This window comes from Leptodactylus fuscus, chromosome 6, assembly GCF_031893055.1.
Source record: "Leptodactylus fuscus isolate aLepFus1 chromosome 6, aLepFus1.hap2, whole genome shotgun sequence".
NCBI classification, from domain to species: Eukaryota; Metazoa; Chordata; class Amphibia; order Anura; family Leptodactylidae; genus Leptodactylus; species Leptodactylus fuscus.
The window spans coordinates 34937799-34954048 of NC_134270.1; the positions used below are offsets into that span (position 1 = coordinate 34937799).

Sequence of the window (16250 nt, forward strand, 5' to 3'; positions counted from 1 at the left end):
GGGAGAAAACCAGAGAACCAAGAGGAAACACACACAAACATAGAAGAACACACAAACCCCATGAAGATGTGGGCCTTGGTCAGATTCAAACCCACCAGGATTCCAGAGCTACAAAGCATCCATGGTGACCACTGACCCTCTGTATGTGAACATTCCCATATGGTTTCAAACTCAATAATAACATCATATCTGGAACTTAGAACCTGACAGCGTAAAACGTTATGGGTGAATGGATCACTTGATCACTCCAAATCCCGACTTAATAAAAAATAGTAATAAAAAATAATAATAACAATAAAAGTAAGATCTGAAAAAACTAAAATAAAATCTTCAAGGTAGATATAGTATACCACTGCAAACACCCTGTCGGTGGTATTGGTGTCATGTGATGGTGAGCAATAGAATTTTTAGCTTTTTTGGAGAAACTGTAGTTATGGTTGAGATTAGTGATGGTAAAACTTTCTCTTCGAGTTCTCCAAATTCACAATTGTTTTTCTAGAAATTCTTTGGCGTGCCAATGTACCACTACCAATAATGGTGGGATTATTCAGTGATAGCACATTCAGGTAAATTGCAAAATTGGCAATCTCAAAAACACCACAATTTTACCAGAGATTTACTGAGACTTTCTTTGCCTATGTATCCTAAATATGAACACAAAGTAATTGCAGGAAGCAACTGTAACCAATACCTCATTAAGGTTATAGCCAAAGGACTACTATGGCAATGACAACAAAGGGAATCCCAAATACTAGTGTTATCCATAGATACTGGTCCTGGGTGGAAATATAGAATGATCTGACTGTGGTATGTTGAACCAAGAATGGGTCAAAACAGTAGATCTATGCTGTGGATGTCACTTTGCCACACAAATAGAGTAATCTCACAAGACCATCAAGTTTTGCACATTCAATTATCTTTTGACATAGATAAGTGAATATATATATATATATATATATATATATATATATATATATATATTTATTCTAGAGATGAGTGAGTAGTATTCGATCGAGTAGGTATTCGATCAAATACTATGGTTTTCGAAATACTAGTACTTGTTCGAATACTATGGCTATTCACAGTAAAGGTTCAATTCAGAACCAGCGTTGATTTGCCGAATGCTATACACTGTGTAGCAATCAGCAAATCAACGTTGGTTCTGCACCAGGCTCGTCCTTGCTAGTCGGGAGAGCTGGCAGCTTGCATTTATGCGGGAGCTGACTTTTTCTCATAGGAATGCATTGACCAGCGTTGATTGGCCGAATGCTATACAGTGTACATCATTTGGCCAATGAACGCTGGTTGTGCCGGAGGCTCGTCTGTGGGGAGGCGGAGTATAGCATTCAGCCAATCAATGCTGGTTTTTCAGGAGGAGTAAGGTCACATTAGCGCTTGCCTCCCGTCTGGAATGAGTCTGCAGGAGGAATCCCCCTCCCCGAACAGAATATCAGGCCAACTGCAAGCGCTGTGCAGTTAAAGCGCACAGACCTGTTATAGTCTATGGGGTCCATGCGCTTTAACTGCACAGCGCTCCTCCTAAACACTCTCCTCCTGCTACTCGTGGACTTGGTGACTCTCTTTTAGTCAAATAGTGGTTTCCCCTGAAATGATCATTTTTCCCCATAGACTGTAATGGGTTTCAATCGAGTGGTTGAATATTGAGGCTCTACTCGAAACGAATATCGAATCTCGAATATTTCACTACTCGCTCATCTCTAATATTCTCGTCTATTCTCCTGTAATACATTTATTCTCCTCATTTGTTGGACAGTCCAAATCAAATCTAAACTCTCAGGAATTCATTTCCAGACAGACTTATTTGACTAAACCATTGGATATTAAAATAAACTCCAAAATGGCAAAAAGTTAACCACAAATTTGCTACTCATCCGGGAGCCATGACTCAAGCAATATGTATTTGTATGGAGGATTTTAATAGCCAAAGCTGACAGTCACCTCAACTACAAGAGATATTAGCTCTTACGACTCAGATCTAATTCTATCATCCTACTCTACAATGATGCTTGGTTGGATTCAGGGCATCGTCTTCTGCCTTCTTCTACCTTGGTCAGGTGAGTACATGGTTAAAGCTGTGTTCACGAGAAGCAATAATAATAAGAAATGTCTCCGATCATCAGGGAGGAGGTAAATGTTTGCTTTGCCACAATATGGGATGGGACAATCTTTCTTGGTGTCCAAAACATTTTCAGAATGTGGCCTCCCATCTTTAGTCCCTGAAGTTCAGCATGATAACTATCATATGGACAGTCACTTATTTGCTACCTGTTGGCCCCATTTCTCGAAAACTCTTAGTATTCTTATTTATTACCATACCCTCCACATATGCAACCCCACTGTAGTAGGGTCCATGGGGTCCAGCTGGCTACCAGAAAGTCACCGATCCATAACTATCAGCAGCTGAAACATAGTGTGTACAATAGTGGTCCCAACAGTCCAGTCTTATCAAACAGCTGGGTGCTGAGTGTCAGACCCCTATGGATTTGTTATTGATGAACTATTCTAAGAAAACGTCTTTTAAGGCAAGGTATTTTTTATCATTTTAGTTTTTCCATATGCCCTAATAAGTGACATCCTATACACATGGCTACTAGAGATGAGCGAACACTGTTCGGATCAGCCGATCTGAACAGCACGCTCCCATAGAAATGAATGGAAGCACCTGTGACGCTGACTTTGCCGGCGGCCGGCTGGCGTCACAGGTGCTTCCATTCATTTCTATGGGAGCGTGCTGTTCAGATCGGCTGATCCGAACAGTGTTCGCTCATCTCTAATGGCTACTCTGCCCATCCCTCATTTCAGCCTTGAATACAATTATTTGAGGTAGATTAGGCCTGGGCTAGGCTATCTTCTTTTGATGGAAGTCTTCTTCGTCTGTTACGTTTTGTGACCCTTCCACTGAGGCCACTGATTGGACTCAGCGGCCTAAGGAAAGGACATGGAGACATCAGAGGTAGTGATGTCCTGTGTCCTTGACTGAGGCCACTGTCAAGGAACTTTCACCAGAAGAAAAAAATGGAGATGCAGGACTAGACTGTGCTGGAAGACACTGGAACAGGTGGAACAGGAGAGCATGTTTTGGGGTTTTTTTTTTCACCTCCCCCAACCTAATCAAAAAGACAAAAAATATCCTGAACAACCCCTTTTAAGATGTCTTCTCTCTGTCTAATTAAAAAAATATATATCCTGGACAACCCCTTTAAAGACTGTCTCCAACAATTAAATTGATATTTTATAACTATATATTTTTATACTACATTTATTTGTAGAGACCCAAAATGTGTCCATTGCTAAGCAGTCAAACTCCACTCCAGTGCGTCTCCTACACAACCTGATGGATGGATATGAGGCAAAGCTGAGACCAGTAAGAGACTGGAAGAAGCCAACCCTAGTGTATATACATATAGTTATCCTTGGTATCCTTGCAGTGGTAAGTACACATCTTATCTGCTCTACATTTTGACTTATTGAGTTATATTATTTGCATGAAAAAAATATGTATATGGGGGAGAGAGGACGATATAGGTCCATCTCTAACATAGAATATGGCACTATCCCCACCCCAAAATCACTCAGTTGTTTTCAGCAGAGAATATAGCAGGAAGCAGATAGCACTGCTCTCTGTGTAGTGGCCAAACCTGGTATTGCAGATTAGTTGTTGTAGTTGTTGAATGGGACCTAAGCTGTTGTGTGCTATCTATAGACTAGGTCCTGTCTTTAGGATTGTGTCCTATCTTTAGGATAAGTCATGAATATTTGTAGCCTAGAAAACCCTCAGGTCTAAGACATCTATTTAATGTAATCAGCTTGTAATGTATAACTTGGTCATCATTAAATTGTCCTGTCTATATACAGTGCATGATTTTTATTTTGGTTATTCTATACATCATATTTTATGAGATGTTTCTGTTTTAAAGGAAGAGAAAGAGCAAATCTTAACAATGTACTTCTTGCACAGTCAGGTAAGATGCACTACCGTGTCTCATGCCTAAAACTGATTATGGGTGAGGTCACGTGTTGAAATGTTTACAGTGATGTTGTGGCCTCCAGGATAATAAGATACTCATTACGTATTCATATTACATGGGCATGGCAGTATTCTGGTCAGAATTTTATAAGATATTTGTAAGCCAAAACCTGGAGTGGAACATACAGGGAACCTATGATGGGATGGTTTGCGCTTCTTCTGTGTTCAGATCCCACTCCTGGTTTTGACTTACATATACTCTTACAAAATACTGGTCAAAAATTTTCTCTCAAGACATTTGTAGTAATGGTGGAGATAGGGAAGGGTCATAGTGCTGTACTGCCACTAATGTTGCCACATATACTACCACTGCCACCACTCAGCCAGACATAGCCTACTGTCTTGTCCACCATATCACTCCATGAAGCACGGCCACTCATGTTGTTACAGCCACCACCACTCATCGAGACATGTTCTATGACCTGGTCACAATGAGGTCAGCAATCCGAGCTCAGCATTGAGACCTGTGATTGGGCCTTATCGGTGACCTGGATGTGCCAACCGCCATTACGTTATTATTTATGTCCATTATCGTTGGAATTTTAGCTCTTTCCCCCTCTTTATCCTGTCAATCTAATTTTTTCAGTTGTCTCTTGCACAATGGAATTCAGCAGAGATTCCAGAGTCAAAGTCAGTTTTGAGGGAGATGAAACAGGAAAAGAGTATGCTAAGTAGAAAAAAGCTTTATTCTCTAATAAGATATATTACAAAGTTTCTTCTATGAATTTGTATAAGATTTAATGTAAAGTGATTGCGCTTTCAGCTACTATTATGCTTTGTCTTTGTGTAGTACTGGAGAGATGAATTTCTACAATGGAATCCAATGGATTTTGACAATATGACTATTATCTCCATTCCTTCTGAGACCATATGGATTCCAGATATACGGATCGTTGAACAGTAAGTGCAGACTTACATGGCGTAGTGCAGCGAAGGGGAATATAAAGGAAGTTGTTACTGTAATCCTCTAAACTGAAAAAAAAAAAGATATTAGGACTTTAGCACTCTGCATAAACTCCGTCATGACTAAGGACAATGCCAGGGATCTATCGAGAACAGCAATTAATATCACAGTGTTGATAACACATCTCCTGCTGGAAGATGTGACCCATTCATGAAGAGCCACATCCTCAGAGGCACGGTTCTTCTTCTTGTACCACGGAAAAAAGTGGTCAGTCAGAAACTCTATATACTTTGTAATTTTCACACCTTCAGGAATCCTATAGAGGCCCACTTGCTTTTACTGCATGATACCAGCCCATAACATAACTCCACCACCTCCTTGCTGACATTGCAGCCTTGTTAGGACTTGGTGACCATCCAACAACCATCCACTATTCTATCCATCTGGACCATCCAGCATTGCACGGCACTCACCAGTAAACAAGTCTGTTTCAAAATTAGTCTTCATGTATGTCTGAGCCCACTGCATGCGTTTCAGCTTGGGAGCACTGCTTAGGGCTGAATAGTATGTTGATGCATAACTGCAAGCCTCAAAAGATCCTACACAGTGGCGTAACTAGAAATGGCGGGGCCCCGTGGTGAACTTTTGACACCGACACCGATGCCGAAGACCTCGACTGACCCCCTTCTACGCATTTCTGCGCGTTCTATTATACCCATAGTGGCCCCTTAACACAGTATTATCCCCCATAGTGGCCCCTGCACACAGTATTATCCCCCATAGTCGCCCCTGCACACAGTATTATGTCCCTTAGTGGCCCCTGCACACAGTATTACCCCCCATAGTTGCCCCTGCACACAGTATTATGTCCCTTAGTGGCCCCTGCACACAGTATTATGTCCCTTAGTGGCCCCTGCACACAATATTATCCCCGTATAGTTGCCCCTGCTCACAGTATTATCCCCCATAGTTGCCCCTGCACACAGTACTATGTCCCACTGTGGACACCCATAAACAATTATTATACTCTGGGGTCTTTTCAGACCCCAGAGTATAATAATCGGAAACCCGGGGGAATAAAAACATAAAAAACCACTGTTACTTACCTGTCCCCCGGCTCCTACGCGGTCTTCTCCGCTGCCTTCTGCACTGCGGTCCTTGTTCAATGACGTTGGACGTCACATGACCCGGGACACAGGTCGGGTTCATGTGACATCAGGAAGGAGGCCTGGCAGGATCGTGGAGAGGTAAGTAACATGTTTTTTATGTTTCTTACCTCTCCCGGTCCGCCAATCATTATACTCGGGGGTCCGAAAAGACCCCCGGGCCCCGAGTATAATGATAGCAGCGGTAGCGGCTGTCACTGTGCCCCCAATGTCCCGGGCTCTGTGGCAGCTGCCTCTGCTGCTATGGTGGTAGTTACGCCACTGCTCCTACACCTTGTAGTTCTATTTGCTACTTTGTAATGCTATTTTAGCAGCCGCTCTCTTAAGTAATTGGAGATGACAATAGTCCAGGAGGTCTCGATATTTATTGTAAGCCATCTGCAGTATGGGATTGTATAGGGACTAAACAACAAGTGATTACAGTACTGGCAAAGTGATCTAAAGAGTCTTTGCAATGATATCAAACTGTAAACTATGTATCAATAAGCAAGTAATCATTTAACCCTGTGTGTTGTTTCTCCCCACAGAGTGGATTCTGAGAAATCCTCAGAACATAATTTTGTCTACATTAATAACACAGGACTAGTAAAATATCAGAGGACCCACAAACAATCATTCGTGTGCTTGTTCAACATCTACTTTTTCCCATTTGATGTTCACAATTGTAATTTAAGCTTTTACAGTCAGCTTCACACAAGTAAGTCTTTACTTTACCTAATGCATATTTCAGTGTAATTCCCCTGCATAGACATAGGGGTTGTGATGAAGAGACCATCAGTTGTGTATTTCCAGTCCTGTATTTTACATTTTGGGCATTACATCTTGTTCATTTGAACCCTTTTAGCTGCAGGAACGTTGTATTTCTGGTCTACAATCAAATCCCTTTGTTGTTCTGTCCCTAGTTCCATTTGCATACTTGTGCTAACCTCATTATCACAGCAGATGGAAACTTGGAGTTGTGTATTGAAAGACCTCTAAATACAAAAACCCCAGACTTGGAATCTGCAAGCTAAACTTCAAAGGGAATATGGTTTTCTGATAATCTTTCCCTAGGAGGTCATGCCACAGTTGCACTGTTAAATTCCTCAGGTGTGCAAGGCAGAAACGAATGCTTCATGCCCGTACTCAGTAGTGTTGGGAGCAGGGGAAAGGTCCAGACCCTGAACTCATTACCCAAAGGGAATTGAGGTGTCATTTTTGGTGTCTATACAATGGGGATCTCGCCACAAACCCCATTATAGCACTTTTCCTAACAGCGCATACTCTGTAGCGGAAGCAGGTCAGGACCCCAACTGCAGAGACATCCATGGACCCAAAAGAGAAGATAGCAACAGTCTCTAAATACTCGTGTCTCTTCTTCAGTCTTCATACTGTACTTCTCAATGAGTATTGCGTAGTGAATAGAGGAAGTGGCAATATCAATGTCTATACTGGACACAATGGTCATGTCATTGTCAGGTTCTGCCTGGCCTAGCAGAACTGCTGGGTCTTAATAAATCTACATCATATCTGCAGCCCATGTCATTGTAATCCATTGCCCTAGCCAATTTATTTACCTGATCCTACACATATTATTTTGTCAAATCTATTTGTTGTAATATTCCAGCCCATGATTTATTGATATCTGGTTTCTAGTTGAAGATGTGAATTTGTCTGCATGGAGAACAGACTTTCAGATCCATGATATATTTTACCGTCAAGGGGAATGGGAACTTTGCAATATCTATTCTTCTTACACACTGGAGGGTGACGATGGCCAGCACATTCCCATATTGACTTTCCATGTGAGTTGGATTTCCTTCCGTTCTGTCATATGATTTTATGCTGGCTTACCCTGGACATTGTCATGTCTCTATTAACTATATACATGCTGAATATTTGTAAGTCATTCTATTTATTATATAAGTAGGGTAGAGTGATCGGGATCGGAAAAGATCGGATCCCAATCGGCGATCGAGTAAATTTCGTGATCGCGATTGGGTTCCGATCCAGCCTAAAAAAGATCGGGAACAGAATTCCGATCCCAATCGCTCAACTTACCTGCACAGATACACTGCTGCTGCTGCTCCCCGTTCTTCTCGCTCCTCTTCTCTCTCATTCACATACTTACAGAGCGCTGTGCGCGCCCCCGCCTCCCTAGGTTAGTGTTTGAGATGCTGGGAGAAGGCGGGGCTTGTGGCTTAGGAGAGTGTTGGCGGGTACTGGGAGGGGAGACATGAGTGATGCATTCACATCTCCCCCCCTGTACCCGCCCACACTCTCCTAAGACACAACAAGCCCTGCCTACTCCCAGCATTTCTAACACTAGCCTAGGGAGGCGGGGGTGTGCACGGCGCTCTGAAGGCATGTAAATGAGAGAGAAGAGGAGCGAGAAGAAAGGGGAGCGGCAGCGGCAGCAGATCTATGCAGGTAAGCAGACACCAGGGGGGCTAAGTAGCTGGTGGATTTTTTTTTAAATCACTAAACAGCGTGGAGTCCAAAAATTAAAGCGCTCAATTTTTGGACTCCATGCTGCATTGTGAATAGGATCATTTTTTAAAATCCGATCTTTGATCATTAAAATAAATCCCATTGACTTGCATTATGATCAGAATTGGTATCGGGTTCGGATGGAAAATGATCGAAAATTGGATTTTAAAAACGATCCTGAAATCTCAAGATCGGCTCAACCCTATATATAAGCTCTGTGTATAAGACATTATAGTTTAACTTGCCAAATTTACTGAAAAAGGTTGAATATCCCAATAGAATCTGTCCTTAAATCTCCTACTATATGATCCTGACCCCCATTGTCATCCTGAAAATATGCTATCATCATCCCTTTAAATGCAAGTAATAAAAGGCATATTTTATTTGTGAATTCCTGACCTTTTCCTGAATGATTTCACCATAGGTTACCTTTAAGAGACATCCACTCTACTATGTTGTCAATTTAATCTTGCCCAGCTTATTTCTCATGATTTTGGATATCATTGGATTCTACATCCCTGCTAATACCGGAGACAGGATTGCTTTCAAGACCACTCTGTTACTTGGTTACTCTGTCTTTCTTATCATAGTTATGGACAACTTGCCTGCTTCATCACATGCGACACCTATTATAGGTATAGTATGACCATCAATGCAAATCACAACCATAAAGTGCAAACACAAAGATTGAGACTGATCTACTAATGTATTATAAATTTTATTACATAATTTTGTGTTCTTTCCAGATACGTATTTCATTCTCTGCATGGCTCTGCTTGGGATCAGTTCGGCGGAAAGTATTCTCATATTCTGGATAGTGAGTAACACAAATGTCCCGTGTGAGCTACCGATATGGGTGAGGAAGTTGGTTTTAGAAAAGCTAAGCATCTTGGTTTGTAGAAAGGACACTGAGTCATACAAAATGTCCCTGCAAGAGATGAGCCCAGCTAGTATTGGTGAGTAATAGAAACCAATTCTCGATTGAATAGTATAATAGTCAAGTACATACAGTGTCTATGTCTCAGTGTGCTGTGTGCAGAATATCCAGTGTATTTCCATGAGATGCAGCTGTATTCCATTCTCTTCTTTCCTACATGTTAAAGGTGGCAGAGAAAATCTATCACAAGCAGGGGCAGGGGAGTAAACCTGAATACCTGCATACTTAGGAATATTCTGGACTTAGTTGTGTGAGTTAAGGGGCATAAGTTCTATGTCTGAGATCTATCCCTTGCTGTCTTTCTGTGAGTCCAGACCAGAGATGCGTAATGGAAAAATGGTCACTAATCAAGATTTGTGCTGTGTAAGCAGCCACAGGAAAATTGCCGTGGGCATGTGCAGTTGGCTCTGCCCGAGACCCGATGGCAGAGCCGACTGCGCATACCTAGAAGTTTGAAGCCTGCGCTGGAAGAAGATGCAGAGAGAGGCTGCTTCAGATGATGATAGAGGCGGCGCTGGAGAGTTCTCTCGCAGCATTGGCGACGCCCACAGTGCTTCGAGATAACTCATTTGCATACAGAAGAAAACCAGGATTTCTACCGAACAGCGGCGCGGAGAAGACATCTAAAGGTAGGAGAAGAATAGCCTTTCTTAAGGATATTCCTACGTGTTAGGGTAAAAAAAATAGCATTTTAATTATAGAATCCCTTTAACTCTGCAAGAGTATACACATACATCCTTGCAGAGATAACAGTGGACCCCCCAGGTATATAGTTCTAAACAGGAACATTTTTGCTCTGGATCAAGACTGTCTCATATTAGTTTGTCTCCACCTGAGTAAAATAAATACAAGGTCAAGCATATGTGTTCAGGAAGTCTTCTTTATGTCGGACAAAAGAAACAAGAAAATGTGATATATTTTGTTTTCTATTAACTCAGGTGAATTTGACAAAAATGCTAGCAGCAGAGAACCTACCACCCAGTCAACTACAATTCTGGACACTCGCAAAGATATCCTGGAAAACATCTTGAATGAAATCGTTACCATCCGGCAGTATGTTGGAGGCAGAGTCAACCAGGACATGTATAAGGAATGGCTGCTGGTTGGATATGTCCTGGACAAATGTCTTTTTTGGCTTTACCTGTTACTTGTCATGATTTATATTGTCAGCATAACCGTTTGCTGGTCATATCATGTATCCATATAAAGTATACCAGAGTGCACAAGCTCATGAGGTTAGTCAAAAGGATGGAGAATAAAATGTTTCTGATGTAGTTGACATTTAAATTTTGAGGCACAAAATACCATTAGTTTTTTCCTGCAAATGGATGTACAGATGTAGCAGATCTTAATGTTTTATCCAGGATTCCAAACATGACTGTTTTCTTCTTCTCAGGAAGTGTCATCATGTCCGTTGGTCAATAAGAAACAGTGGCGTAACTACCGTGGTAGCAGCAGTAGCAGCTGCCACAGGGCCCGGGCCATTAGGGGGCCCGGTGACAGCCGCTACCGCTGCGGTTTTTTTCAATAGGCAGTTACGGGCCCTATTCACTTGCCGATCCTGGCTGGGCCGGGATCGGTAAGTGACACCGCGGGCCCCACAAAGGCTATCATTATACTCGGGGGTCTTTGCAGACCCCCGAGTATAATGACCGGCGGATCGGGAGAGGTAAGGGAACATAACAAACAGTGTTACTTACCTCTCCGCGATCCTGCCAGGCCTCCGTCCTACTGTTGTTTGACTTCTCTGACGTCACATGAACCCGGCATGCTTCCCGGGTCATGTGACGTCCGACGTAATTAACGAAGGACGCGAGCACAGGAAGACAGCACAGCACAGGAGCCGAGGAACAGGTAAGAAGCAACAGTGTTTTTTTTTTTTTTAATGTTTTTATTCCCCGGGTCTCCGATTATTATACTCTGGGGTCTGAAAAGACCCCAGAGTATAATAATTGTTTATGGGTGTCCACAGAGGGACATAATACTGTGTGCAGGGGCCACTATTGGGGTTAATAGTGTGTGCAGGGGCCACTATTGGGGTTAATAGTGTGTGCAGGGGCCACTATTGGGGTTAATAGTGTGTGCAGGGGCCACTATTGGGGTTAATAGTGTGTGCAGGGGCCACTATTGGGGTTAATACTGTGTGCAAGGGACACTATTGGGGTTAATACTGTGTGCAAGGGCCACTATTGGGGTTAATACTGTGTGCAAGGGCCACTATTGGGGTTAATACTGTGTGCAAGGGACACTATTGGGGTTAATACTGTGTGCAAGGGCCACTATTGGGGTTAATACTGTATGCAAGGTACACTATTGGGGTTAATACTGTGTACAGGGGCCACTATTGGGGTTAATACTGTGTGCAAGGGACACTATTGGGGTTAATACTGTGTGCAGGGGCCACTATTGGGGTTAATACTGTGTGCAGGGTCCACTATTGGGGTTAATACTGTGTGCAAGGGACACTATTGGGGTTAATACTGTGTGCAGGGGCCACTATTGGGGTTAATACTGTGTGCAAGGGACACTATTGGGGTTAATACTGTGTGCAAGGGACACTATTGGGGTTAATACTGTGTGCAGGGGCCACTATTGGGGTTAATACTGTGTGCAAGGGACACTATTGGGGTTAATACTGTGTGCAGGGGCCACTATTGGGGTTAATACTGTGTGCAAGGGACACTATTGGGGTTAATACTGTGTGCAGGGACCACTATTGGGGTTAATACTGTGTGCAGGTGCCACTATTGGGGTTAATACTGTGTGCAGGGGCCACTATTGGGGTTAATACTGTGTGCAAGGGACACTATTGGGGTTAATACTGTGTGCAAGGGACACTATTGGGGTTAATACTGTGTGCAAGGGACACTTGGGGTTAATACTGTGTGCAAGGGACACTATTGGGGTTAATACTGTGTGCAAGGGACACTATTGGGGTTAATACTGTGTGCAGGGGACACTATTGGGGTTAATACTGTGTGCAGGGGACACTGTTGGGGTTAATACTGTGTGCAGGGGACACTATTGGGGTTAATAGTGTGTGCAGGGGACACTATTGGGGTTAATAGTGTGTGCAGGGGACAGTATTGGGGTTAATACTGTGTGCAGGGGCAAGTAAGGGACATAATAGAGTGCGGAGGAGGGGGTCGGTCGAGGTCTTCGGCGTCAGTTGGGATGGGGGGGGGCCCATGTCAAAAGTTCGCCACGGGGCCCCGCCATTCCTAGTTACGCCACTGATAAGAGATAAGAAAGCTTTATACTTAGCTAGAGGTGATTCCAATCAGTCTCATTGGACTCAACTCTGGTGGTCCTGGTGCTTGTTCTTCAATAAATCTGTACATGATGTACATCCCAACTACACTGCATCCAAAGTCCTCTGGCCTTACTGAAGATCTGCTGCTGCGCATCCGCACTGAGCCCTATGGTTGCAGTGGCCCACTCCGTGATCATCGAGTGGGACAGTCCCGCATTTCAGGTACTGTCCCGCTGTTCTGGGCAACAGACAGTGGGTTCAACTTTATCTGTGTCCCTAGGACACAGATAGAAGTTTAATACATTACTGAAGTATAGAGCTATGAGATTTCAGCTCCGTGCTCCATTATTCTGCCTTTGGCTGATGTTGCCTGTGGCAGGGAAACGCAATGAGCACCGAGTCACAGACATCATTACAACTGGAGCCTCTACGTCTGGGGAAATGGGGTTAGATGAGTATTCTATTTTTGCTTTTTTTGTGTGTGCTGGTTGAGGGGGCAGGGGTCTTATGAGGGGGCTAGTCATGGGGAAATTAAAGAGGACCTTTCATGTCCTCGGGGCACATGCAGTGTAATACACTGCTGGAAAGCCAACAGTGCGCTGAATTCAGCTTTCAAGTTGTGTGCCCCCGCTGAAGAGCTATCAGTGCCGGTACCGTAGGTCTTCAGTGTCACCGCTCAGCGTCATGGCTGGGTGGTAAGGAAGCCCCTCTCACAGTACAGCACAATAGACACTACTGTGAGGAGGGGCGTTCCTGACTGTCAGATACTGAAGAGCTATGGTAACGGCACCGATAGCTCTTCAGCGGGGGCACAGAACTTGAAAGCTGAATTCAGCGCACCGTTGGCTTTCCAGTGATGTATTAAACCGCATGTGCCCCAGAACATGAAAGGTCCTTTTTAAATTACGTGAGGGTGGTCACTTATAAAAAGTTTCAACAGGGCTCCCTAACATATTAAAGTGGCCCTGTACGCTCACCGTTAACGGGGAAATTTGGGACGCTAAACCCCTGGTCCATAATGACCTGTGGGTGGATTAATGCCTCCAAATCCCCCGATAAATCTCCTTTAATTAAAATATTCCAAAAAAAGAAAATAGATTTCCTTATCCAGACAACCGTCATAAAATATCATTGCCATAGTTAATTTTCATATAAAAATGACAAATATGTCCAACCTAGAAATAACAATGCGGATACGTACTGTATATAGCAATATATTAACACTGCGAGTGATTTCCATATTGTGCAAAGTTGAAAGCGTTTACTTTTACCATAGTATACCATCAATATACAATCTCTAGAATAATATATAATAAGTCTGTAAAAATGTGCATTAGGATGTGTATTTTATAACGTATATATAATGTATTTATAATGTATTTTAAAAATGTCAAGAGACGTGAAAAACTACATTACTCGAACCTTGTTATTGCATCTGTAGAACACATAAAAAAGCTCATTTTACTGTTCTTTTATCATTTACATTCTAGTTATCATAAGATACTGTACTATGTTACTATTGGCTTTGTTCTATATCCTGTATTTTCACAATCCTGTATTCTACGGACATTAATGCAGTCATGTATATTTAATAGTCATGGCATTTATTATATAGCATATGTTTTAGAGTGCCGTCAATTAGTTACAATGGAATGGCGTACCTCTGCTAATTGGGGGAATATCTATATTAGAGATGAGTGAACAGTAAAATGTTCGAGGTTCGATATTCGTTTCAAGTAGCCCCTCAATATTCGACTACTCGAATTGAATATCGAACCCCATTATAGTCTATGGGGGGAAAATGCTCGTTTCAGGGGTAGGCAACATTCGATCAAATTACACTTACCAAGTCCACGAGTGAGGGTCGGGCTGGATCCTCCATGCAGCTCGCACTACAAGCAGACATGCGCAGTCGGCTCTGCCCAGGCCCGATGCCTGGCACAGTGAATTCAGAGCCGGAAAACGTTGCGGGGAAGCTGCACGGAGAAGACTTCTAAAGGGTGGAGAAGAACCAGCGTTGATTGGCCGACTGTATAGCATTCGGCCAATCAATGCTGGTTCTGCATAGAACTTTTACATTCAAATAGCGGGTGGTACTCGATCGTGTACGAGTATTTCGAATACTGTAGTATTCGATTGAATACCTACTCGATCGAATACTACTCGCTCATCTCTAATCTGTATATTTCCCATATAACGTACTGCTATAACTTTTATTTGCCTATGTATGCTATAACTGAACTTATTCATTGAAAACATGTATAGTAGAATATCTGGCTTCAACTTTTTCCCAAAAAGAAAGCTGTTCCTTTAGCACCACCTGTTAGGTTAAGTTTAGATTTGTGGCAGAAATCGGCAGAGAGATAAGACCTGCACAGAGGACTTTTCTCTCCACCGGTTCAGTATAAAAATGAAGGACATCCAGACACAATTACAGTGTATGGGGTTCATTGGTGTCCGTGGATAACAGCTGGTTTAGTGGTCCACCTCTCCATCGTTCAGGCTCGCCAATGGACCTGAATGACGGAAAGCTGGCCGCAGATGTAAACCTAGACTAAATCAACAGCCAACCCTTTAAACAAGCCATGGAACATGACTTGGATCTAAACCAAACCTAACACACATCTGCCACTGTTTGGGATTACTCCAAGGAGAGATTTTTGATTAAGTAATTTTTTTTTAAGTCAGTATTTCTAAACCTGGAGAAAAATGCATCAAACTTTACATGACGTTTGATAAACTCTGTGTTTAAAGGGAATCTCTTAAGTCTAAAAAGCCTCCCAGATAATAGTGCTCTGTAGGAACCATTAACAGAAGCAGAACCCTATCCTTTTGACCAGATGTCAATGAAGCAATGCATATATATATTTTTTTATGGATATGCAGCTCAGCTTGCATGTGCATTGGAGGTGGGTCTGATCTGCCTACATATAGCCACAAGTGCTTTGGAGGCAGGTTTGATCTGCCTATAGATAGCCACAAGTGCTTTGGAGGCAGGTCTGATCTGCCTATAGATAGCCACAAGTGCTTTGGAGGCAGGTCTGATCTGCCTATAGATAGCCACAAGTGCTTTGGAGGCAGGTCTGATCTGCCTATAGATAGCCACAAGTGCTTTGGAGGCAGGTCTGATCTGCCTATAGATAGCCACAAGTGCTTTGGAAGCAGGTCTGATTTGCCTATAGATAGCCACAAGTGCTTTGGAGGCAGGTCCGATCTGCCTATAGATAGCCACAAGTGCTTTGAATGTCTTCTATAATTGCTACCTAATGTCACCCCTTTAGCAGTAAATGACCTGTAAGGTTTCTGCTTGCCTCACAGCCATTGGTAGGCAAATCTGGTAAACAGACCCGCCCCCAATGCACTTGAGGCTGATTTCCATATATACAAATATATATATATATATTTTAATCTAGATTGTGAGCCTCATATAGGGATCACAATGTACATTTATTTTCCTATCAGTATGTCTTTGT

At 42.8% G+C, this 16250-nt stretch overlaps 1 protein-coding gene across 1 annotated transcript; it reads left to right on the forward strand.

Annotated features, from left to right (window-relative positions):
* Window positions 1-2020: 2020 nt before the first annotated feature.
* Window positions 2021-10731, forward strand: LOC142209094 (5-hydroxytryptamine receptor 3A-like). Its single transcript, XM_075278033.1, has 9 exons — window positions 2021-2075; window positions 3291-3451; window positions 3939-3983; window positions 4839-4948; window positions 6646-6815; window positions 7754-7902; window positions 9012-9222; window positions 9334-9543; window positions 10463-10731. Exons 1-9 carry the CDS (start codon window positions 2021-2023, stop codon window positions 10729-10731), a joined length of 1380 nt encoding a protein of 459 aa, XP_075134134.1.
* Window positions 10732-16250: the final 5519 nt, after the last annotated feature.